This window comes from Herpailurus yagouaroundi, unplaced genomic scaffold, assembly GCF_014898765.1.
Source record: "Herpailurus yagouaroundi ecotype Mexico unplaced genomic scaffold, PumYag 159, whole genome shotgun sequence".
NCBI classification, from domain to species: Eukaryota; Metazoa; Chordata; class Mammalia; order Carnivora; family Felidae; genus Herpailurus; species Herpailurus yagouaroundi.
The window spans coordinates 26,153,712-26,178,328 of record NW_024412400.1 but is presented as its reverse complement, the minus strand read 5'-3'; the positions used below and the strand labels follow the sequence as shown (position 1 = coordinate 26,178,328).

Here is a 24,617-nt window from a genome sequence, read left to right as displayed (position 1 = left end):
ACTTGACTCTTGGGCACTTCCTTGGAAAGTGTGATTCACTTGAACTTACTCCTGGAAATGTAGGGAGTTGGATCAAAAGAGTAGGCGTCTGGGTGCAAGTGACTAAGTGGCCCAGCACAACTCATTTCTGAGACTTGGTTTCCTTACCTAAGCCCAACCCATCTGCAAATTCTGTTTTCATACATATGACACCAGGGTCACCACCGTGTCCATCTGCATCTCCCACTCACGAGGCCAGCCCATCAGTAGGGTATGAGAGACAGCCTTTCTGTTTCTGCCTCCTGTGTTTGTATGAAGCAGTCCCCTCCGCTCCGCATTCCCTACCCAATCAAGAAAATGTGTCATTAGAAGTCACCAAAGGAGGGACACCTAGGTGGATCAGTTGGTCAGGCATCTGATTCTTGGATTCGACTCAGTTAGTGGGATTGAGCCCCACATCAGGCTCTGTACTGACAGCACAGAGCCTTATTGGAATTCTCTTTCTCTCCCTGCCCCTTCCCAACTCAAAATAAATAAACTTAAAGAAGCCACCAAAGGAAAGAAGTCACATAAACATCCCGCCTCTGTAGGGTGAGAACATTTCAGATACAGCCATATACTAACTATTCTGCCACCGTTTGTGAAGTTGGGAGACTGCTCAACTTCTTACTCCCGCCTCCTTCCACTTTCGGGCCTTTCCCTGCCTGTTAGAACTTGTACTAGAAGGAGGAGAGAAGAGGTGAAGGGCACACATTCCACTCAGCGTCCTGAATGTGAGTCAGATGTCTCCACTCCAGTGAAGTTCTAGTGATAGCTGGCTTCAATTTGCTCCAAGTTTTTCCTGATTCACATATTCCAGAGAAGGCTGCACCCTACAACTTTCCTCCAACCCCCACACACCCTGAAAACCCAATTCTGATCTTAAAAGTTGAGTGTATATGAACTTCTCTAAAAGACCATGGTAGGAATTTGCCATCTTGCAATTTGCCCCTGAATGGGCAAGGGGAGCAGGTGGGGACACAACCCACAAAGAAAATGACTTGGCAGTGACCACATGACCTAAGCCGGTCAGCCTGGAGAGTAATGGAGAACATCTTGGCCACCCAATACCAGGGCTGGCCCCGACCACAGTACATGACATTACTTCAAAGCCACAGGAGCAGCAGCTGCCAGCCTGCCACCTCAAAGTCAAGGTCACAAGAAGGGCACACATAAGTGCACACACCCGAGTGTGTATACCAAGGTCCCCACCAACTCCACCGCTAAACCCCTTTATGTTGCATCCAACACTGGTCGAGAAGTTTCAGATTAAAGACTGCTAAAAGCACCCAGAACAAGTCTGCCTTCCAAGCCTTTTTTCTAAAACAATGCACACATCATATATGCAGGCACACACAGACACACACACGCACGCACACACGCATGCAAACTCACCCGAGCAGCAAGCTGAGTAACAGAGCAGTCCTGAAATGGTGAGCAGGTGAGTGAAGCTGAGTGATGGAACCGTCATCGTGGGCAAGGCCCAAGGAGGGACTGGCCAGGGAACACAGGCTGGCGACAGGCTGAGATCTGTCACGCCTCTGAGCACTCCCAGCTGGGCATTTGGGGTGGGAGGCAGCCAATCCCTGCTTTGGTGTTGCTTCTGCCCCAGATGCCAGGGGTCCAGGGGCCAGTCCTGAGCTGCGGGGAGCAGGAACAGGTAGGCAGTGCTCTGGCCTCACCAGAGGCTACCCTGGGGGGCGGCCTGGGGGAAGAAGAGGGCCCCTGTCCCAGGGAAGGAGGCGAGGCTGGGAGCCCGGGATCGGATCGCCCCTGCCAGCCAAGAGGAAATGGGAGTGTAATCCGTCTAAAAGGCTGCTTCTCGTTCAGCTCAGAAACTGCCCCTGTCAATACTGTTCTGGCGAGCCTCAAAGTCCACACCCACCATGACTGTCCTGGGGGAATAGGCCCTCCTTTACTTCAGGGAAGACCTTTGTCACCAGGGTCTTGGCTCTGACCATGTCTGTGCCAAGGTGCTGCCAACAAAGCTAAACTTAATTTTTAAAATTATAAAAATTTTAAAAAGGTATATATAGATATAGATATATCTAGATACAGATATTCCCAAGGGCCTGGTGGGGCAAACCTTTTTAGATGAAGCCTGCCTGTAAAATAATAAAGTGGCATATACCAGATACATGTGGAATCTATCTGATAACAAGCATGTGCGCGCGCGCGCGCGCACACACACACACACACACACACACACACACAATTCTAGATCATAAAAGACAAGGTTATTAGTACTTCTCAATAAGCACCATTGTTTTAACCAGCTTAGTAAAAATCATAAGTCATTGCAGGAGTCAGAAAACTTTTTCTGGAAAGGGCCAGACAGTAAATATTTTAGGCTCTATGGGCTACATGGTGTCTCTCACAACATCACTCTACTGTTACACATGAAAGTAGCCATAGACAATAAAGGAATGAACATGGTTGCATTCTAATAAAACTTTATTTACAAAAACAGGAAGCAGACTGGATTTGGCCCCCCAGGCTGTAGTTGACTGACCCCTGAGCTATAGGCTTCAAAAGAAAGGATATTCTTTGGATTCATTCATTCACTTACTGTTTCATTCATTCAGAAACACAAACTGAATGCCAAATGTATGCAAGACCCAATGACTAGACACAGTTCCTGCCCTTGGCATATGTCATTCAGTTTTATGGAAAGAATACAGGCACTAGAGTCAGGCAAACCCAGGCTGGAGTTACCCAGGCTGCCACTTACTAGCTTGAGGAAGTTATTCACTCTGAGTCTCAATTTTCTTATCTTTAAAATGGGTAAAGCAAAACCCACTTTGTTAGTTTGTTGTGAGGATTAGAACAAAGGATTTCAGAGTTCCTGGGATAGAATAGGGGCTCTTTTATTGACGTTTTCAGAGATAACTATTATACAAAGTACAAAAAGAGAAGTGGCTAACACAGGGCTAGGGGATGTCTAGAGGGATTTACAACAAGAAGTGATGGGTACCGGTTGGCAGAGGGATATAAGTGAGAAATCAGGGAAAGCTTCCTGGAAGAGGTGAGCTGAGCTTTGAAAGCAGAGAAGATCTGCTGGTACCAAGATGAAAGGAGTAAGGGGAGGAAAGGGTTAGGCTCTGTTCCTTCTCTGGAACATTTCCCTCTGTTCTCAAAACACAGAGTCTAAGACATCAGAAAGAGCACAGAGGGCATGGGGTGCTTGGTCCTAAATCCCAGACAGTTGCAGAAATGTCATTGGCATATTGTCCCAAATGCCCCTGCACTGGGTCACATTCCTACAGCTCATTTTTCAAATCCCGTTCAAAAACTCTTAGAGATGGAAGTTTTGCCACTTTTTAGCACCACAAGCATTTCCTTTTTACCATTCAGCATCAAACTGTTCTTGAAAAGGTTTACACAGGTCAACTACTCAGCTGCACTTTGACTGTTGTAAAAATAAAGGAGACTGACCTAGCTGGTCGCTGAGGTCCTGCCCCACCCTGCTGGTGTTCGAATCTCTATTTTGAACGTAATGACTCAGGCCCACGAACATCTCTTTCTGTCTCTGTTCCATGTTGCTCTCCTTCTGCAACTCTCTTCTCTGTCCATTTCATTCTGTCTCTATGTCTCCCTATCTCCGACTTTGTCTCAGTCTCTCCAAGCACTCTGGGCTGAATGCCTAGATGTGTGCCCAACCGACTACTGTTAACTGCCCTGCAGCCAAGCATGGCAGCCTGGGATTAGGATTGGGCTGGTCTCCAGCCCTGGTGCAGCCAGTAACTTGTTGTGTGACCTTGGCAATTCACGTCCCCCCCTGGGCCTTGGTTTTCCCAAATATAAAATGGGAGCATTGGACCAGCTGAGCTCTAAGCCCTTTCCAGCTCTGGCTTCTACCAGGGGTTATGATTTCTGAGACTTAAATGGTCCTTCATGAGGGCCCTGGAAATGGGTGGGAGATCACTCTTTCCCCTTCTCCCCTGGTGAGCCATCCCCTGCCCTCGAGGCAGCCGGCCTGCTGAGCTCCCTCAGGTTCCTTAGCCCAGGCACCAGCTCACCACAGCAGAGTGGCCTGCAGAATCTAATTCATAATAAAAGTTTCCGGGGCCTTCCTGCAGCTGTCAGCAGGTGTCATATTCACAGTATTTTGTCTTAATTACAGCTCTGGTATTTATCAACCAGGCCAGAAGTCCACTTCTGGAATGCCGCCTCCCTGGGCACTGTTCCAGAAGCTCCTGTCCCCCTGCTGCCACATGCAGTCCTGTTCCCCAAGGATCTGGGCCAGAGTGGAGTCCTTTTTGCATCTTCCCCTCCTGTGGCTCCCACCCCTACTGCACAGAGAGATCCTGAGGCCTGGATAACGGAGCATCCTCCCCAAGGACCCAGAGTTCCCAGTGTGAGGCAAAAACACCTGCATGTTTAAAGGCACAGCCCAGGGTTCCACCAGCCCCAGGGTACCTCAAGTCTGACATCCCATCCCCAAACCTGCATGGGCAGAGCAGTAGACTGGAAGATATGGGATCTGCCTTCCCAACGGCAGAGACTCTATGTTTGACCAAACTTTGTTCAGCTTCTCGACATGGCCTTGAACTTGGGCCTCTGTGTCTGCCCTTGTAGAGCTCAGTTTTAGCAACAGTCCGGCAAAATCACTTTACAGTGACTCCCCACCCTTGATATCTAACTACCATTGGTATCTGTCTGACCAAGTTCCTCATTCCCCCTACCCTTGACATCTTAGCACCCCGGCCCGCCTTTGGCAAGAATTCTGTTGAATGGATTTAGCAAGAATCTCCCAACCCCTGATGTTTCCTCTTAGTAATTTTCCATCCACTGACCGCCTCCCCCCAACAGCTCCTTGGCCATAAATCCCCACTTGTTCCTACTACATTCAGAATTGAGCCCATTCTTTCCCCTACGGAGACAGGTTTGCACCTAGGGCAATAGTCTTGAACAGAGTCTTCTTTCCCATGTGAACAAGAGAATAATTTCTTCTTAAACACCACCTCCAAGAGAGGCCTACAACAGATTCTACTTCATTTACTGAACACTAACTATCGTCAAGTCCTTGCTACGCCACATGGACACAGAGGTGAAGAAGTCTGAAGTGTGGCCTCTGGAGGTCAAAGAGTTTTCATCCTACCTGCTAGTGAACTGTTTGGTACAGCTTTCCTGGAATGCTATGTTAAGAGGGACTCTGAGGAAGGAGGGGCACCATGTACTAGTACTGGCCTCCCTGAGATGAGAGGAAGGAGGGGCACCTGTGCTGCAAGCTTGCAGACCCTTGCTTAGCAAAATCCTCCTTGCGAAACAAGGACAACACTGGGCTCAGCACCTCCTGCGCATCGTGGCATTTAATCCTCACAGTAGGACTATCCTCATTTTACAGAGAAGGCATCACTTGGTCCAGGCCACACAGATGGCACAGAATTGGGGTCAGAGTTCAAAAGGGGTCTTGCACACGGCCTTGTGAGACGGTGCCCTCCTGCTGGCCAACTTACCCAGCCCTGGAGGGACGGCTCTCCACGCTGCCACCTCCCACTCTCCTGCTGTTCTCACCCGTCTCCTGGGAGGGCAGGGCGGCTTTCCCACTGACCTGGCCCTTCCCTCGCCAACAGGCTCATTCCACTCTTCACTCCCAGCCACTGACTTTACGTCCAGGAGAGCTGGGGCTGTGCAGAGAAAGCTAGTACTCCCCCCAGAGGTGTGCTCCTCCTTCCAGAGGCACTTCACCAGCCCCCTGCAGTGTGAACAGCTAGGGGCATGGGACTATTCTTGCCAATGGTTCTGCCTCGGTGAGGAGCACTCAGACCTGAGGGGATGGTGGAGCCATAGAAGGGGTCCACATCCCTGAATGCCAGCGTGGACAGGAACTGCCCCCAGCCAGGAACCCTGGACTGTTAGGTGAGCATAAATTTTGATCAGATGAAGCCATTAAAATGTCACTGCTTGTTTATTACAGCAGATAGTGTTACCCTACCCTGGTAATGAGGCGCCAACAATAGGAACTAGGCTGTGAGCATTCAGCATCCTTCTCTGATACTAATACACACAAGATGTATCAATACATCTTGTATTAGTATTATCATCCTCATTGTTAGACAAGGCTCAGAGATTTAGGGATGCATCTATGGTCATACGCCAGTAGGTAGTAGGCCAGGAATGAAGCCAGATGTCTGACACTGGAGACTTCCGGAGATTTGGTTACCAGCACAACGCGGTGACCTCTCTCCCCGACTACCAGCCAGACAGAAGGAGTGGGGAAGCACAGAAAAAAATGGCAGGTGTCATCTCAGCCAGCTGGGGTTGGAGAAGCTTACTGACGGCCAGTTCCACGCTTTTCTAATCAAACCTTACAATCAGTCATCTTTGGGCCTCGGTCTCCTGGTTTGTAAACTCACATGAATAGACAATCCTAGTTGTTCCCTATCATGACCACAGAGAGGGTTCAATTAGTGTGTGAGTGGGCTTCAGTCAAACATCAACCTTTTCTGTTGAACAGTTTAGTCTTCAAAGTGGGCAATGACGGGCACCTGGGTGGCTCAGTCGGTTGTGTCTGACTCTTGATTTCGGCTCAGGTCATGATCTCATGGTTTATGAGATCCAGCCCCAAGTCAGGCTCTGTGCTAACAGCCAGGAGCCTGCTTGGGATTTTCTCTCTCTCTCTGCCCCTCCCCAACTTGTTTTCTCTCTCTCTCTCTCTCTCTCTCTCTCTCTCTCTCTCTCTCTCTCAAAATAAATAAATAAACTTAACAAAAAAGCGTGGGCAATGAATCTACAACTCATTTTGAAATCCATCCAAAGAAAAAAACAAGATGGACAAAGGGATATGTGATAGAGTAAATATAGCAAAATGATAATGATTGCATAATCTCTTTGGTGGGTGTATCTGTTTGCCAAGGCTGCCATAACAAAGTACCAGGGTGGCTTAAACAACAGAAATTTATTTTTCACAGTTCTGGAAGCTAGAAGTCCAAGATTAAGGTGTTGGAAGGTTTGGTTCCTTTGGAAGCCTCTCTCCTTGGCTTGCAGATGGCCACCTTCTTCTGTGTCCTCACATGGCCTTTCCCCTGTTTGAGCATCCCTTGGTGTCTCTGTGTGTCCAAGTTTCTTCTTCTTATAAGGACACCATTCAGACTGGATTATGACCTTATGACCTCACTTAACCTCAATTACCTCTTTTAAAGGCCCTGTCACCAAGTACGGTCACATTCTGACGTGCTGGGGTTAAGGCTTCGACATATGAATTTGGGGGTGGGGTACACAACTCAGTCCATAACTGTAGGCATACTGGGGTCTCCTGGACAGTTTTACCCACTCATTTGAATGTTTGAACTTTTTCATAATGAGAAAGAATAAAATATAAAAAATTTAAATAGGAAACAGAGAACAAGTAGATACCTCCACAAGGATTAGGATTGGGAGTGTGTCAAAGTTAGGGCACCAGCGTTGCCTGGAGAAGCCTGCAGCCATTCATTATGAGAACTTGAGCAGGGAACTGAATCCCCCTGAAGGACATGTTCTCTTCTGCCCCCTCCCCTGCCAATAGGGATGTGTCGAGGAGGAAGGCCTGTCTTAGGCAGATGAAAGAAAATCCTCTCATATTTGCTATTTTATATTAAGTCATATATCAAAGGTGACTCCTTTGTGCATAGATTCAAGGAGATAACCCATCCTCCTTTCTTCCCACAAGGGAATTTTTTGACCTTATCTAAAGGAAGGCATCTGTTTTTTTTTTAGTTCAAGTTCTAATTTGACAAAATGGCATGTGGTAAACAGAAAGGAAGAAGGAGACAATGTTATTAGGAGCCAAGGGAACATCAAGACACCTCCCCAAGACTGGCTGCGCCTTGGCCCTGAATTTAATTACAGTGTCCAGCATAAAGCAGCGAGCACTATTAAATCTTCTGCTACGGCTTGACAGGGAAGGCCAAGTTGGTAGAGTTATTCAGGAGATCTGGCAATAGGTCAGAGACAAAACCCCCCAGCTACACTGGCCCAAAGGGTTGGTTATTTCCAACACCCACTGACAATTGGGGCCGAGTGGAAAGACCCTGTGTTTCTAGCCACTGTGTCCACACCTTCATTTTTCCATGGTGACATTGTAGCTCTATTGACACTTGTGATTCAAAGCCACATAGCTCACTTAACCCTTCCCCTGGAGCACCCCCACCCCCATCCTTGCCCCCAATGCCTCCAGTATTTGTTATCCGAGAGTCCTTGGCAGGTGGGAGGAGGGAAGCATGGTAACTGGGAGTCCCCTGGCTCCCACCCAGCACAAGCATTTCTACCTACTGGTCTCACTGAATCACTCAGATCCCTGGATTCCAGAAAGTGGGGGACCTTAGGCTGACCCCTTTGGACTCAACTGAGCAATAGAGCTTCTCAATTAAACAAGTTGGAAAGATGAGCCCTAGACTTTCTGCAGCACTATAACTGTGTGACTCTACCATTCTGAGATCTCAGCTCCCATTGCTTTAAACAGACTTTTAAAGACAGAAAAATCCCATCCCGTGTGCTCCAGATGAGAGGCTCTGTTTTGTGTGCATAGCTGGAATTTCAATGGTTTAGAATCGGTAATACATTCATGTGATTCAAAATTCCAAAAGTACAAATGAACATACATGAAAACTTTCCTACTTCTGTAGCAGTTCCAATTATTTATTATCACTCATTTGGTTTTCTGTGTATTCTTTCAGGACTATTCTATGCATATACAAGCAGATAAGTAAACAGAATAGATCCCCCCCTCTTTCTCAAAGGGTTACCTGAATATACAACTATACATAGGCTACTCCATCTTGGTTTCTTCACAGCATTTCTAAGAGCTTATTCTCTAGAACTACATAAAACGCATCTACATTCCTTTCTATGGCTGCAGAATATTCCTTCACTTGGAAGACATTTTACCTGAAGCAAAAAACAAAATCATTCTTTAAACTACCTTCACGTAGCCTGAAAAAAATCAACTATGAAAATACTCAGTAACAGGCACTGAACACTTACTATGTGCTAAGCACTAGCCTCCAACAACCTTAATGGTTATTGATATTTTCTCCCTATGACAGATAAGTAAACTGAGGCTCACAGCAGTGCCCAGGTAAGGGACAGAGTCATGACTTGAACCTAGATCAGCTGTCTCCTTGTCTTAGTTGCTCGGCTCTCCTACAAATTCCAATTACTTGCGCAGCCTGAGACACCCCGGGTGATCTGCTTCACTCCTCATTAGAGATTTCACTTGTGTTATTTTATTTAAATGTTTATTTATTTGAAAGAGAGCACGTGCATGTGAGCGGGAAAGGGGGAAGAATGAGGGGAGACACGGAATCTCAAGCAGGCTCCTCACGGTCAGTGCAGGGCCAGACACAGGGCTCGATCTCAAGACTAGGAGATCATGACCTGAGCCGAAATCAAGAGCCAGACACCTAACTGACTGAGCCACTCAGGCGCCCCTCATTTGTGTTATTTTCGTGTCACAAATAGACTATGGGTTCCTAGAGTTAGTCTTACGAATCTTCTTCAATATAATAGTCCAGTACATAGTAGGAGGTGCCATAAATATTGGTCGTTATGTTGATGGGAAGTGTATGAAAAATTATATATCTCAGGGCACCTGAGTGGCTCAGTCGGTTAAGCATCTTTGTCTCAGGTCATGATCTCGCGGCTCGTGGGTTCGAGCCCCGCGTTGGGCTCTGTGCTGACAGCTCAGAGCCCAGAACCTGCTTCACCTTCTGTGTCTCCCTGTCTCTCTGCCTCTCCCCTGCTTGCACTCTGTCTCTCAGTCGCTCTCAAAATAATAGTAAATTTTTAAAAAATTATATCTCAAGTAATTGTCACAATTAATTCAGAGATGGAGACAGATTTAAACATGCTAATAATAAGAGAATTTGAATCAATTCGAGTGGATTTTATTGCCCCATTTAGAAAAATAAAGTTGAACAAAATGCAAAGTGGTCACAGATAGGTATTTGGTCAGAAAACTGAGCATCTTGTCAAATCAGCCACCATTTGCTGGCATTCTATTTGAAAATTTCATACTTAATAATCTTCCTCTTACTGCCTGGGAGAGCCCACACCGGGCAGGCCTGGTGACTTGGCATCCACTGTCCATTTTGAAGGGGGGAAGATTGTCAAAGATTGTCACTCCACAGTCCCCTTCTCCTGACAGGGACGAATCGGATACAGGAAATGGCTTGTCTTACCAGCCATGCTCCACACAGGATTGCACAGTGTCCAGAGGGTAGACACTCTCAGGACTCCAGTGCCCTGCCAGGGTTCCCAGAAAGCTCACCTCCGTCTGCGGAGGGAGGGCGGCCTGTGGTGGACTGTGCCCATCGGCAGGCCTTTCAGCTGAGAACTCAGTGTGCTAAGGCACTGCCCTTAGGTGTGAGCCCGTGCTCCCCATGTCTAGCAAGCCCAGTGTCGCCCCTCAAGGCACAACGGCACCCAAGTACATACTCGGCCCGCTTAGAGCTAGGAACTCCCATGCTTTCTCCTTGGATCCTCACAATGGCCCCTCAAATTACCTTCCATTGCATCCCACTGTCCAGGTGAGGAAAACTGGCTCTGACATTCAAGGTCTCCTGGAGTGCAGACCTCCAATTCCAAAGCCCAGGCACCGAGCTGGCCCCTGCTCTGGCTTTAGATGGGAACTCGGAATTCTGAAACGGACCCTTCAGCATTATGAGCAAATCTCTCCAGGCTCAACAGGAGCAGAGGGGATCACAGCAGAAATGAGGCATCCCAGAAGGAGGCAAGCGGCCTGGAGTCCAGCCCTCTTAACACTATTTGGAATAACTGCTGCAGCCAGCAACTGAGCTTAACTATGTTCCAGGTGCAAGGCTCTGTACCTATTAGCTCATTCAGTCCTCACTGCCATCTAACGAGACAGGTACTCTTATCATCCCCATTTTACAGAGGTGGAAACTGAGGCGTTGAGCTATTAAACCGCAACCATTTGGCCAAGATCACTCAGCTAGTGAGTCATGAAGAGGTCACTCAAGGCCAGGGCTGTCTGAATATGAACCCCATGCCCTTCAGGCGCATACCTGTGGATTCTCAGGTGCCAGGGCTCAGAAGAGAAACACGTGCCAAGACCCCTTTATCGCATAGGTGCTAATTACATAAGTTAGCAAGCAACTCGTTAGCCACAAAGTCAGAGAAGTCTACGGCTTTCAAATCTGCTCCATCCCTTCATGTTACAGATGAGGAAACAGTCTCACAGAGAGCAAATAGGTTGGCCAATACTACACATGTGTCCTGGGAGTTAGTGGTAGGTCCAGAGAAATAACCCACATTTCTTGAATTCTACCTCAGTGCCTTAGCTCTGTGCTACAATACCTCCCTAAGAACATCACTCAACAGGCCAACGTGATTGACTAGATGTGCCTGTGCCTCCTTCCGGTTGGACCCAAACAAGAGAACCTTAGCAGCAATCACTATGGTGGCCAGCTCTAAGCCTCACAGGAAGGTACACTCTTTCAGGGCCTGCCAGCGGAGAAGGCACAGGCCAGAGCAGGGGGCCCAGGTAACTGAAGGAAATTAAAAAAACAAAACAAAACCCATTTACCTCAGATACTTTGGGGAAAGCATTTCCAGGGCCCGAACTGTCCAGACAGCCATCTCAGGCTTCCACTCCTCGCTTTCCATGGGCAGGCATGGAGAGTGAAGGACAGTGCCACCCAGAACGACACCACTCCCTCGGGCCCTCATGTTCCTTGGACACAGAAGACATTCTTCTTTTCCGGGGTTAACTTTCCCTACCATGACCTTGCCAACACAGCCCTACTAAAGATGGGCCAGGAGGGGAAAAGGGCTGTTGTTCTTGCTTGGAGCACCCCTCCCCACCCCCCCATTCGGAAACCAAATGGTTCAGAGTTTGGTTTCCGAAGGACCATAGAGACTTTGGAAGGCTTCTGGGGGCTACTCTGGGGGGTTCACCCAAGTACAGATGACCTCAGAAGTGAAACCAGTTCATTTGGGGCACAAAGGGGCAGCCCAGTTTCGACTTTCAATGATAATGACCCACCCCTTCCTATAGGAGACAAGTTCAAACACTTGAACAAACCCCCAGTCACAGTAAAGTAAGAAAGCCCCAGGAGGACAGGTAGGTCTCCGCAGTTAGGGTGGCCATCGTCACTCCATCCCCCACCCACCTGGAACCCTGAGAAGCCGCATGCTAGGCCTGAGACCCCCGGAAGGTCCCTCCTGGAGCACGTGTCCCCAGAGAGAACTACAAGCTGCAGCAGGAAAGCTCGTGGGGGCTTTCTCCAGACTTCTCAGAAACACACCAAGAAGGCCAGGTGAGCAGCAGGGCAGCATGAGTGGGGGAAGGAGTGCGGAGGCCTGGGAGGGAAGGAGACTGTCCAACTCACATTCATGTTTCCTTCTTGGTGTTCCTCTCTTTTTTCAGCCCCCAGCTGGTTTACGGTGCAAAGCCCTCAGCAGCCACGAGGCCTCTCCGTCAGCTGTTGCCAGCTCCCAACACACGCCTCACGCTTGTGCTTATGTTGGTTGCTGTGGAGACCTAAGTGTGGGCTTGAATGGAGCTAAATGCTCCTGGGCTGGGAGATGGAATCGGGCCAGGTGTATTTTTAAAGCGATCTGGGAAAGCCGGTCATCACGAGAAGAGCCTTTTTTCCCTGGTCAACGTGTTCCTGCTTTAGGGACTCATTCACAAATGCTAAGTAATAGCTGAGCCCCTATTTTTGTCTTAGCTCACTGGATATTTTAAGCAAAAAGTTATGGTGTGGGTTGTATTTGCAACTTTTGCCTTTTATAACGCAAGTGCATCACAGGGGAAATCGTGCCCTTTGGCACGTGTACAGACACTGTGAGGTTCTGGAAATAACGACAGAAATAATGACACACTATACACCAGGCACTGTAGTTTAAGTACCGTATGTTCCTAATTAGCCCACTTAATCTTCACAACCCCTCTGTGAGTTAAACCCTACTTTTGGCCCCATTTTATGGATGGGGAAACTGAGGCACCAAAAGGGCAATTTGCTTGCCCAACATCACAAAGCTAAAGAAAACACAAGATTTGAAACCTGGTAGCAAGGCACCAGAGACCCTACCCCTAATCACTAGAATATTCTGCTTCTACAATGTTTTTTTTTTTTAATTTTTTTTTTCAACGTTTATTTATTTTTGGGACAGAGAGAGACAGAGCATGAACGGGGGAGGGGCAGAGAGAGAGGGAGACACAGAATCGGAAACAGGCTCCAGGCTCCGAGCCATCAGCCCAGAGCCCGACGCGGGGCTCGAACTCACGGACCTCGAGATCGTGACCTGGCTGAAGTCGTACGCTTAACCGACTGCGCCACCCAGGCGCCCCAACTTCTACAATGTTTTGAGAGTCAGAAAGTTCTGATTCAGAATTTTGGCCCTAGTACTGTGTGACCTCAGATAAGTGACTACCCCTTCCTGAATGTTAGTTTCCAGCTTGGTAAAATGGGGGTACTACTGGCTCATGAAAATGTTGTGAGATTAGAAGTTATATATGTAGGGATGCCTGGGTGGCTCAGTCGGTTAAGCGTCCGACTACGGCTCAGGTCATGATCTCACGGCTCGTGGCTTCGAGCCCCGTGTCGGGCTCTGTGCTGACAGCTCAGAGCCTGGAGCCTGCTTCGGAATCTGTGTCTCCCTCTCTGCTCCTCCCCCACTCATGCTCTGTCTCTCTCTCAAAAATATAAACATTAAAAAAATAAAACAAAAAGAAGTTATATATGTAAAGAGGCTAGCAAAGAGAAAGCACTCAATGCAAGGTAGCTGAATTAGTATAGCTCTTTTAAAGTATCAATGGCAGACACAGCTGCTTCCCTGCCCATAGGCCACAGCACCCATCAGGCTCTGCGGGCTTCAAGCTCCTACCACAAACCCTTGTAACTATGCCAGAGGGCTCCTCCAGTCAAGAAATATGCTAGGGGCAAGCATGTCCCCAGGGGTGGGTGGGTAACTATCCCGGTCTTCTGTCTCCCTGCCCTCCTGTTCTCCCAGAACTGCACCCCAGCAGCAATCCGCTCATGATCTCCCTCCGTGCTGCCTTCCCTTCCCTGTCTCATGTCCCCACTGCCCTACTGGGATTACCTCCTACATAAACTACTGACACACAAATCCTTGTGTTGGGATCTGCAGTTAGAAGGAACCCAAACGAAGACCAGTATATATGCTGGTGCCTTTGATTCTGATGCCACTTAACCCTCGTGGGACGCTTTACCCAGTGGAAAGGTAGCTATGGTAGACTGAATAAAGCCTCCAAAGAGGTCCAGACTGGTCCCTAGAACCTGTAAATATTACTTTATGCGGCAAAAGGAACTTTGCAGATGTGATTCAACTAAGAAGTTTAGGATGGGGAGATCAACTCAGGGGACCTTAAATGCAATCACACGTGTCCTTTTTCAACGTTTATTTATTTTTGGGACAGAGAGAGACAGAGCATGAACGGGGGAGGGGCAGAGAGAGAGGGAGACACAGAATCGGAAACAGGCTCCAGGCTCTGAGCCATCAGCCCAGAGCCTGACGCGGGGCTCGAACTCACGGACCTCGAGATCGTGACCTGGCTGAAGTCGGACGCTCAACCGGCTGCACCACCCAGGCGCCCCTCACACGTGTCCTTTTAAGAGAGAGGCAGAAAACTTGACAGAGAAGAAGGTGGCAATATGACCACTTAGGATGCTATGTTACTACTGGTTTTGAAGATGAAGAAAGGGGCCAGGAAACAAAGATGGCAATGAACGTCGCTTAGAACTAGAAAAAGCAAGGAAACATTTGCCAGAGAGGGAGCTATGTGCTATGGAGGGACCACAGCCTTGCCAACACTTTGATTTCCGCCAAGTGAAACTAATTTGGCATCCAACTTCCAGAACTACAAGGGAACAAATGTGTGTTGTTTTAAGGCACTACATTTGGGGTGATTTGTTCCAGTGGCCAAAGAAGACTAATACAGTGGCTCCGAGGCAAACTTGAGCAGTGGCTCTCAAAGTGTGGTCCCTGGACCAGAGCATCAGCAGCACCTGGGATCTTATTAGAAATGCAAACTCTTGGGCCCCACCCTGGATCTACCGAAATTCCAGAGATGGGGCCCAGCTGGCTGTGTTTTTACAAGTCCTCCAGGTGATACTGACGCTGGTTACAGTTCGGTGGTTAACTCAAGTCAGCCATTAGGGCACCCAGTGAGCTTTAAACACTACCAATGCCTGGGCACATGCCCCAGAGAGTGATTTATTTGGTTCGTTCAGTCTGGCCACTGAGCTTCTATAAAACATCCCAAGTGATTCTTATGTCTAGACCGGGCTGAGAACCAGCGCTACAGTTTGAGAATCGCTGATCTGCAACATTCACTTTCAAACTGAACTCTGCAGAGCTTGGGAATTCAGGAAAAATGCCCTGAGACTTCTAAAGGTGGAGGAGGAGGCAGGGACATCTGGGTGGCTCAGTCGGTTGGGCGTCCGACTTCGGCTCAGGTCATGATCTCGCTGCTTGTGAGTTCAAGCCCAGCGTCGGGCTCTGTGCTGCCAGCTCAGAGCCTGGAGCCTGCTTCAGATTCTGTCTCCATCTCTCTGCCCTTCCCCTGCTTGTGTTCTGTCTCTGTCTCTCTCATAAATATGAAAAATAAAACTTAAAGGCGGAGGAGGAGGCAGGGACATCTGGGTGGCTCAATCGGTTAAGCATCTGACTTCGGCTCAGGTCATGATCTCGGGGTTCATAAGTTCGAGCCCTGTGTCAGGCTCTGTGTTGACAGCTCAGAGCCTGGAGCCTGCCTTGGGTTCTGTGTCTCCCTCTCTTTCTGCCCCACTCCTGCTCACACTCTGTCTCTCTCAAAAATAAACATTAAAAAACTTTTTTTTTTTTAAATACACAAATAAAGGAGGAGGAAGAGGAGGAGGCAGAGTCCAAGCCAGCATGACTGCGGGACCCAGAGGTCAAAAAGTCACGTGCCCACCTTTTGGGATGAGCACTGGGTGTTGTATGGAAACCAATTTGACAATAAATTTCATATATTAAAAAAAAAAAAAAAAAAGTCACGTGCCCAGATGGGGCTAGCTAGGTAAATGCAAGAAGTGGACCAGGCTTAAGACAAGAGGGTGCAGTGGGGGTCTGAGGAGCTGGCACTGAGCAGCCACCAGCCACTGCATTCCAAACAGTCCTTGTCATATCAGAATATGTCTTGTGGGTCTGCACTGCCAGGCTGTCCCATTTGTCAAGAATTTTGTTGTCGTTTTTAAGAGACATCAGAAGCACCTTTTTAAAGTGTTAAATCACTCTATGTTAAACGTTAGCAATGAAGGCCATGAAATACTTCTCTATTTTAAAGGACTACAACGTGAAGTCTGAACATGCTACACAGGAAGACTGGATTCCATCCTTGGGCGCTGGTGTGGGCCTCCATCCCTGCCGCAGGTGTCTTTCATTCACGTCTTGGGACCAGCAGGCCAGCCTGGCCAAGTGCGTTTCAGGGTGATGCCTGAACTCCATATGGGTGGAATGTGCTTGTCTGCTCACTGCTGCATCCAGTTCCAGGTACATGGCTGGCACTTCTTGTTTGTTGAGTGAATACTTACAGTAATTCTGGGAGACAGAATTTTATACCTATCTTACAGAGGAGGAATTTGAAGCTCACTGTAGTGAAGTGGCCTTCCCCTAACACACGCTAATAACCAACTAGCTCAGGATTCAAACTACTGTGCAGGGCAAATGCAAACAGAGCTGTGAAAATGCTTTGCAAAATGAGAGGTTTGGGGATAACTGGTACCAATTATAAGAGCAGTACGAGTCAGCACTCACAATGTGAACCACATTTCAAGATGATGGGATGCCAGCTTATTTGGTCCCACAGGAGCCAGAGGGGCTTTCTATTCATTCTGGGGCTGTGCTGCTGTTGTGTGGCTGTGGCAGTGGCGGTTGTGGATCTAGGGGAAGCAGGCGTGAGTGAGGTGGATGGTGATGTGGGGGCATGCCTCTGGATATCGGAAGGGAAAGCCTCCCATCTCATACCCAGCTCTCTCTGTACCTGAGCTGCAACTGAGTCCACTGCTTTATTCAGAGGCTTGGGGTGAGGTGAAGGGGGAGGTTGGGACCCATGGGGAGCCCTCTAATTTAAGAACCCTCTCTGATTGCATTATCCAGAGGAAATATGAAAAGCTAAATCAGAGGAGATGGTTAGGAAGTGCATTATGGAACATTAAACAATAGCTGATCACCATCAGACACAAATAAATGGCCCATAATCTACTGCCAAGAACATGAATGGTTCCCAAGTGGTGACCTGGCTGGCTTCCAGGCAGGGCAGGGCAGAGCTGGACAGCAGGTCTTTTAGGCCACAAAAACCCTGCTCGGGGTCACACCCCAGTAGCCAACAGAAGATTCTGGTGCCCAGACAGTATTCACTTTTTTCCACATGATTGCATTCTACGGGACTGAATTGGGGTCTTCTCACCATCTGGTATGGGAGTCCCACCTACCTGGGAAATCCTGTATTGGGAGAGGCATAGGATAGGTGGGCTCACAGTACATGAAGAGAATGTCCGTGAAGTAGTATTCCTCTCATTCCAGAAGGTTTCATCCCCCAAAATACCCTGGTTGAGGCTCATCTTACTAGATCATCCTTTAGTTTAAATCCCCATGAAAATGCAAATACCTTTTTATCAACAATAGCCAAACTATGGAGAGAGCCCAAGTGTCCATCGGCTGATGGATGGATAAAGAAGATGTGGTATATACACAATGGGATAGTAGTCAGCCATCAAAAAGAATGAAATCTTGTCATTTGCAAGAATGTGGATGGAGCTAGAGTGTATTGTGTAAGCAAAATAAGTCAGAGAAAGACAAATATATAATTTCACTCATATGTGGAATTTTAAGAAGCAAAACAGATGAATATATGGAAGAGGTAAAAAAGAGAGAGGGAAACAAACCACAAGAGACTCTTAAAGATAGAGAACAAACTGAGGGTTGATGGAGGGAGGTAGAGGGGCCGTGGGCTAGATGGGTGGTGGCTATTAAGGAGGGTACTTGTTAAATTTTTGTTTTGTTTTTTACATTTATTTATTTTTGAGAAACAGAGTGAGTGAGACAAAGCGTGAGCGGAGGAGGGGCAGAGAGAGAAGAAGACACAGAATCCGAAGCAGGCTCCAGGCTCCGAGTAAGCGGTCAGCACAGAGCCTGAGGCGGAGCTCGAACCCACGAACCGTGAGATCATGACCTGAGCTGAAGTCAGACGCTCAACCGACTGAGCCACCCAGGTGCCCCAAGGAGGGTACTTGTTGTGATGAGCAGTGGGTATTACACAGTGATGAATCACTGAATTCTACTCCTGAAACCAATACTGCGCTGTATGTTAACTAAGTAGAATTTAAAAACAAACAAACAAACAGAATGCAAATACCTTCAAAGGAGAGAGTAAGGTAGGTAGGCCCTACACACTTTACTATAAAATAATCTTTAATCTTTTGCTAAGACCTTTAGGCATTGATATGCTGAGGAGAAAGTAGGAGGGAATGGAGAATAAAGAATCTAGAGGAGAGTTTCTGGAGGGTAGGAGGGTAGTCTGCAGGGCTTTAAAAGCTACTATCACTATTTGTCCATGGACATCGATCTTAGTGAAATCCCTGGACTTAAAGTCAGAGGATGGGATTCCCATCTCCAGCTCTCTTATTTTATACCAGCTGTGTGATCTTGAGGAAGTCACTTAACCTCTCTGAACCTTCACCTCCTCGGCTGAAAACTGGGAGTCTCGCCACACCCATCCCAGAGGTGCTATGAGAATTACATAAATCGAAGTGCGTGCAAGGTCTGCCCTTCTATAAATATTGTCCTTGGGTCTGTGCCACCACATTCTAGAAATTGTACAACCACTGAGCTATATCTGTGAATGGATATTGGAGCTGAGTCAATCCACAGACCCATAGCGAGCACAGCCAGGGCCTGCCAAACCCAGGCTAGATCAGCTGACCTTGGTTGGCCCACAAACACGTGAACTTCAGTGATAAATGACTGTTATGTAAGCCACTGAGTGTTAGGATGCTTTATTACTCAGCGATAGTTAACACAATATCCCAAAATTACGGCTCCTGACGCTTAAAATTTTAAGGCCATGTTCAAGAGAAATCATTCTAAAACATACCTGACACTTATCTGCCTTTTTAAGCAAAATTAAGTGCACACAATTCAGTCTTCACTGGGCCATTCATGCTCCTAATAGTGAGAAACAGTTAATGTGTCATAAGTCAATGGTGCCCTCAGGGGTTACCTACAGAACAGGGGCTCTAGAAATAATTCCGGTCTGCTATTCTTTTTGATCTCAGAACTATTCCCTGCTGATTGGCCATTTTTCTTGTAATCACTTCGGTCAGCTTTTTTTGTTGTTGTCATGGTGTCCATCATAAGCATGAACTCACCCTCCCCAACCTAATGTGCCACACCACCCTTCCAGAAGCCTACTATCTAAGCCTGCTCGAACGGTATCCAAAGCGACAATTAATAGACTTGGAGGAAGAGTCAGAACTAGTTTTCTGTGTATCAAATGCATGTGCTTTAACACTGGGCGTTCTGTCATCAATTCTGGCTTCTTTGAGGCTTTTTGCGCCCTTCTGTGGTGATCCTCTGGGACCCGGCAGTGGAGTTTGCTAGGGAGTAAGCCTCTCTCTGGTCTAGATAGTTGGTGCTGTGTCTGGGTTGTGGGAATACAGTCCTTCCTGGAGACAGTGAAGGGCTGGCTCAGCTTTGAAGGAAAGTACTGCCCAACAGGCCTGTAAGAGCCCTTTCTCCGTCACACCCTTGCTGGGCCATTTAGCACATGCTGCCTGTGTTTCAACAGTGGATGTTCACAAATTCCCCCAGAGCAGAGGCAGCATCCGACTTGTCTCTGTGTCCTCTGTACCACTTAGCCCAGTGCTAGGCACATAGTAGGTGCTCACTAAGGTATGGTGGGTGGCCCTTGTGTCTACGAGCATAGGGCTTGTCTTCCTCAGAAGAGTAAGAATCTATAAGATTCTGAATATAGAATATTTTACACCAAATTATTGGAAAATATTTTCAAAGGATTAAAGTGATCCTGTGTCAAAGAACAGTTCTCATTTCAGGGCAGAAGTTTATTTCTGAACTGTGTTATGAGGAAGCCATGGTGACTAAATGTGGGAACAAGGCCAAGAAACTCTACAGGTGAAAGCAAATATTTTTTGCTCTATTGAACTGTTACCTTAGTGATTCTCCCTAAGTGCACTCCCATTGTTTGTTTGTTTGTTTTTTAAGTAGGCTTCACACCCAAAATGGAGTATAACCCGGGGCTTGAACTTGCAACCCTGAGATCAAGAGTCTGATGCTCAACTCACTGAGCCACCCAGGTGGCCCCTTCCATTGTTTTACCAAATGTCTAAGGACCACATTCACAACCAAAAAATCTGGATTTAGAAATTCATCACGCAGGGGTGCCTGGGTGGCTCAGTCAGTTGAGCGTCTGACTTCAGCTCAGGTCACGATTCAAATCTCTCACGGATTTGAGCACCGTGTAGGGCTCTGTGCTGACAGCTCCGAGCCTGGAGCCTGCTTCAGATTCTGTGCCCCTCTCTCTGCCCCTCCCCCACTCATTCTCTCTCTCAAAAATAAATAAGCATCAAAAAAAAAAATTAGAAATTCATCAGGAAGTGCCAGTGGACATATGAGCTAGCTATTCCACATTCCCACCCCTCCCTCTCATTCTGTGCCCCAGAAGCTAATTGCCATAGATTGTATCCAGAGGCTCCCCCTGCCCCCTAGCTTCGGGCTGGGTTTGGCCAATGGAAGGCACTGCCAAGAGGAGCTGGGGCACCTGGGTGGCTCAGGCAGTTAAGCATCTGACTGCGGTTCAGGTCATGATTTCACAGTTCATAGGTTCAAGCCCCGAGTCAGGCTCTGTGCTGACAGCGCAGAGCCTGGAGCCTGCTTCAGATTCTGTGTCTCCTTCTCTCTCTCTGACCCCCCCCCCCCCCCACACTCTCTCTCTCTCTCTCCTTCAAAAATAAATAAAATAAAATAACAACAAAAAAAGAGGTAGCTAGATTGGAGTAGAGAGAGGTTGGGGTACTTCTTCTCTATTTTCTCCCTGCTTTGGGTCCTTCTGTGGTCATAGCTCCTGTTCAATGGCCCCTCCTCCAAGTTTCCAAATCTTCTTAGGATCAATTTCCCCATTTCTTCCTCTTGCCTTTCTTTTTTCTTTTCTTTTCTTTTCTTTTCTTTTCTTTTCTTTTCTTTTCTTTTCTTTTCTTTTTAATATTTATTGATTTGGGGGAGAGCGCAAGCAGGGGGGTGGGAAGGGGGCAGAGAGAAGGGGACAGATGATCCGAAGTGGGCTCTGCATTGACAGGCTGAGAGCAGACAGCCCTATGTGGGGCTTGAACTCACAAACCATGAGATCATGACCTGAGCTGAAGTTGGACACTCAACTGACTGAGCCACCCAGGTGCCCCTCTTCCTCTTGCCTTTTTAAGCAAAAGCGTGGTAAAGACTTCCCGAATTACTAATTCCTCAACTTTCCCTGTTGGCTCCCTTAATCCCACTCACACCTCTGAAAGTGGTCCCTTCGTTCAAATCTTCATGTGAACCATCTGATGTGCTTCTTTTTCCTGTTGTTACCTTGACTGCTACAATCTATACAATGTCCTACCTAAAAGATGTCTACACTGCACCAGCAGTGTCTCTAGGGCAAGGAGTTAAAAAACAAAAATCAGAGGTTCTTTTCTCTCTAGTTTCCAGAACCTAGTAGCCATCTGAGTCTATCTAAATTAAATGATATAAAATGAAGGCAAGCTCCAATCTACAGATGAGAAAAATTATTATTCCTCCATTCACTCACTCATTCATCAAATATTTGTTGTGCACCTACCATGTGCCAAGGCCTGCTCTGACCCTGGGGAACGAATGATAACATACAAGACAGTCCCTGCCCACATGATGCTTATAGTCGAATGCCGACTGTCTCCCAGAAGTCAGAGCCCATCAGAGGCAGGGCTAGAACCAGAAGCCAGAGTTTCCTTAAGTCTGGAGCCTTCAGCAGATTCTCAAAGGACTCTATTACCTAAATAAGGTTAAGAACCCACTGGATCAGACCGAATGAACTATCCAGCTGCCCCCCCTTAAATAGAAGGATCATGACCCACCAGCTCCCAGAAGTGTGGCACTCCCAACTGGAATTTGTGGGGGCATATTGTCATTCAGGAGTGGTGACACAACCACCCACCTTTCCTACCCTCCCTACTCTTCACCTCCCAACAAGTTCCCCTGTCCTCTCCTTCAGCTTCTCCCATTTTCATAATTTACCCTGTGCCCTTCTCCGAGCCCTTCCCTCAGGGCCCACAGATGCGGGCAGGCCTGGCAGCACAACACATTGCTGAACTGATTTTATGAACAGAGAGGGGCTGGGGTCTGGATTCTCAGACATGTCCTCTCTGAGAGCCTGTGTTTTCAGCAAAGGCAGTGAGAATGAAATGTCTGCCTGCGTGAAAATATTTGTGAGATTCAAGTTGGAGGGCATGACTGAAACCGCCTCTGCTGGGGGAGAGGGGGGAAGCCAGGGGCGGCTGAGGTGAATTGAGGGGGGCTATAACAGGACAGGCAGCAAAACCGGGGGGTCTGCCTGGCTCCCTCAAGCCCTCCGGAAACATTTGAGTTTCCTCAGAAAGGTTTAAATAGGCCATGCCAGTAACACAATACTTCCCCTGCTCTGGGTCAGACAGGACGAGGGCAATCTGGTGCCTGCTGCCCTCAGAGAAGTTTGGCAGGTCAGCTTAAAAAGCCCTCTTCCCCAAATCACCCAGCCCTATCTCTGACAGACACAGTCCACTCTAGGCCAGGCCAGGGGCACTCTGGAACCCTCCACATCCCCTCAAAAATCTCCCGTCTCCCACGACCTCCAGCTGCCCTATTTGGGCAGAAGTCTCACCGCGGGAAGAAGGCACAACAGGAAAGCAGCCAGGGCTGGAAAAATGGGAGACCTAGGACTGAGGCTGCAAGGGTCCCTGCCCACGGGCGAATCACTGGATTCCCCTTTTCCCTGCTGGGACAGGAAGGGAAGAGCTCAGCGGAGGCGTATTTGCTCCACGACATCCCCCTTGAGTCAAGCCCCCTTCAGAAGGGGTTGGGGATGTGTTCACAGAAGTGTCTGGGGCTCACTTCTCCCTTCCATGCTCTCCTCTGTGTCTCTTTTAAGCTCCCCATGCTTCCCAAAGTGAAATCACGCAGCAAGTGGGGAGAAGTGGGAGAGGCAGAAACCATTTTTAAAAGGGTCTCTGGCTTTGAGCAGCTGGGTGGGGGCCACTTGGAACAAGGACGGAGCGAGCTTCTGAGACAGCTCGGGTGACAGGAAGCTGCTGGGTGGCTGTCTCCCTCCAGCCTCCTTCCACCGAGAGCAGAAGGGGGAAAATATCAGGACACGCTGCAAAATAATCTTCCACCCCCCCCCCCCCACCCCGCCCCAAACGGATGGAAGAGAGGAAAGTGTGGTCATCATTTACCTGCTGAAATTGGGAGGACGCTGTTGATGAAAGTAGGCTGAGACACGATAAAGCGGAAGAAAAGCTGCAGATAGATTCCCAAAGTCACTGGATTCAGGACAACCATGCTGGCTGGGGTCTGGCAAGTGTCAAGTTCTCTAGGCAAGGCTGCTCGGGAAGCCTTGCTTATCTCTGCCTTTGTCTTCCTCACTGCTGTTTGCGCCTCTCTCTCCCCCCTCCCCCTCCCCCTCTCCCTCTCTCTCCTGTCTCCCTCTCCTTTCCCCATGCCTTTACCAAGAAAGAATGCCAACCATTTCCCATTAAACCTTCTCCGTACTACACAGGGTTATATTTATCTCCCGCACTGAATCAAATGCCCACATTAAAATACTATGTCAGAACTTCTGTTTCGGAGACTGAGGTGAGTGGCTACTGAAGAGGCGGTGAAAAGGCAGTTGAGTCTCAAACGTTCACTAGAAGCAGTCCTCAAAGGCAGTCAGATCCCCAACTATCCCCCAGCAGCTGCCTGCTCGGAACGGAGGTGTCCAACAGCACCACAGAATCACTGAATTTCCACAGACACAAATCCCTCTGCTGTCAGCCTGTGACACTTTTACCCGCTCGGTGACAAATGCAAAGTTGACCTTGGATTATTTTTCTTTAATCGTCCAATAAAACGGGGGAGGTGGATTTTCTCAAACAGCTTTCTCCAGGAGAAAGTGTTTGTTCTCCCTGCAGAAGCAGCACCCTTCTATCTCATCCACAGCAAAATAAGTGAAAAGACAGAAAGTGAATGATTATCAAATTACACTTGGAGAAAGAGCATCAATGACTTGATCTTTGGCTGGGCAAAATCCAAGTAAAAAGTGCTGCGTCCTTAAATGAATACTTCTTATGAGTTTATGAAGCCTGTTACAGAGATCCTTAGATTATTAAAATAATGATCTACAGGGGCGCCTGGGTGGCGCAGTTGGTTAAGCGTCTGACTTCAACCAGGTCACGATCTCGCGGTCTGTGAGTTCGAGCCCCGCGTTGGGCTCTGGGCTGATGGCTCGGAGCCTGGAGCCTGTTTCCGATTCTGTGTCTCCCTCTCTCTCTGCCCCTCCCCCGTTCATGCTCTGTCTCTCTCTGTCCCAAAAATGAATAAACGTTGAAAAAAAAAATTAAAAAAAA

The 24,617-nt window shown here is 48.0% G+C and overlaps 2 protein-coding genes across 8 annotated transcripts in view; both read right to left on the bottom strand.

Annotated features, from left to right (window-relative positions):
* Positions 1-23,676, bottom strand: part of COLQ (collagen like tail subunit of asymmetric acetylcholinesterase) — a 76,590-nt gene extending 52,914 nt beyond the window's left edge. Inside the window, exon 1 of one of the 4 annotated variants that reach the window (XM_040480143.1) lies at positions 23,466-23,676. In XM_040480143.1, coding sequence (XP_040336077.1) covers positions 23,466-23,571 — 106 coding nt within the window. In that variant the 5' untranslated portion in view covers positions 23,572-23,676. Of the gene's footprint in view, positions 1-1,413; positions 1,733-23,465 lie in introns of those variants that run through there. The other 3 variants (XM_040480144.1, XM_040480146.1, XM_040480147.1) reach the window with 3 other exon arrangements.
* The window catches only part of HACL1 (2-hydroxyacyl-CoA lyase 1), a 92,163-nt gene that overhangs the window by 4,533 nt on the left and 63,013 nt on the right, over positions 1-24,617 (bottom strand). The gene's annotated exons all lie outside the window — the stretch shown is intronic.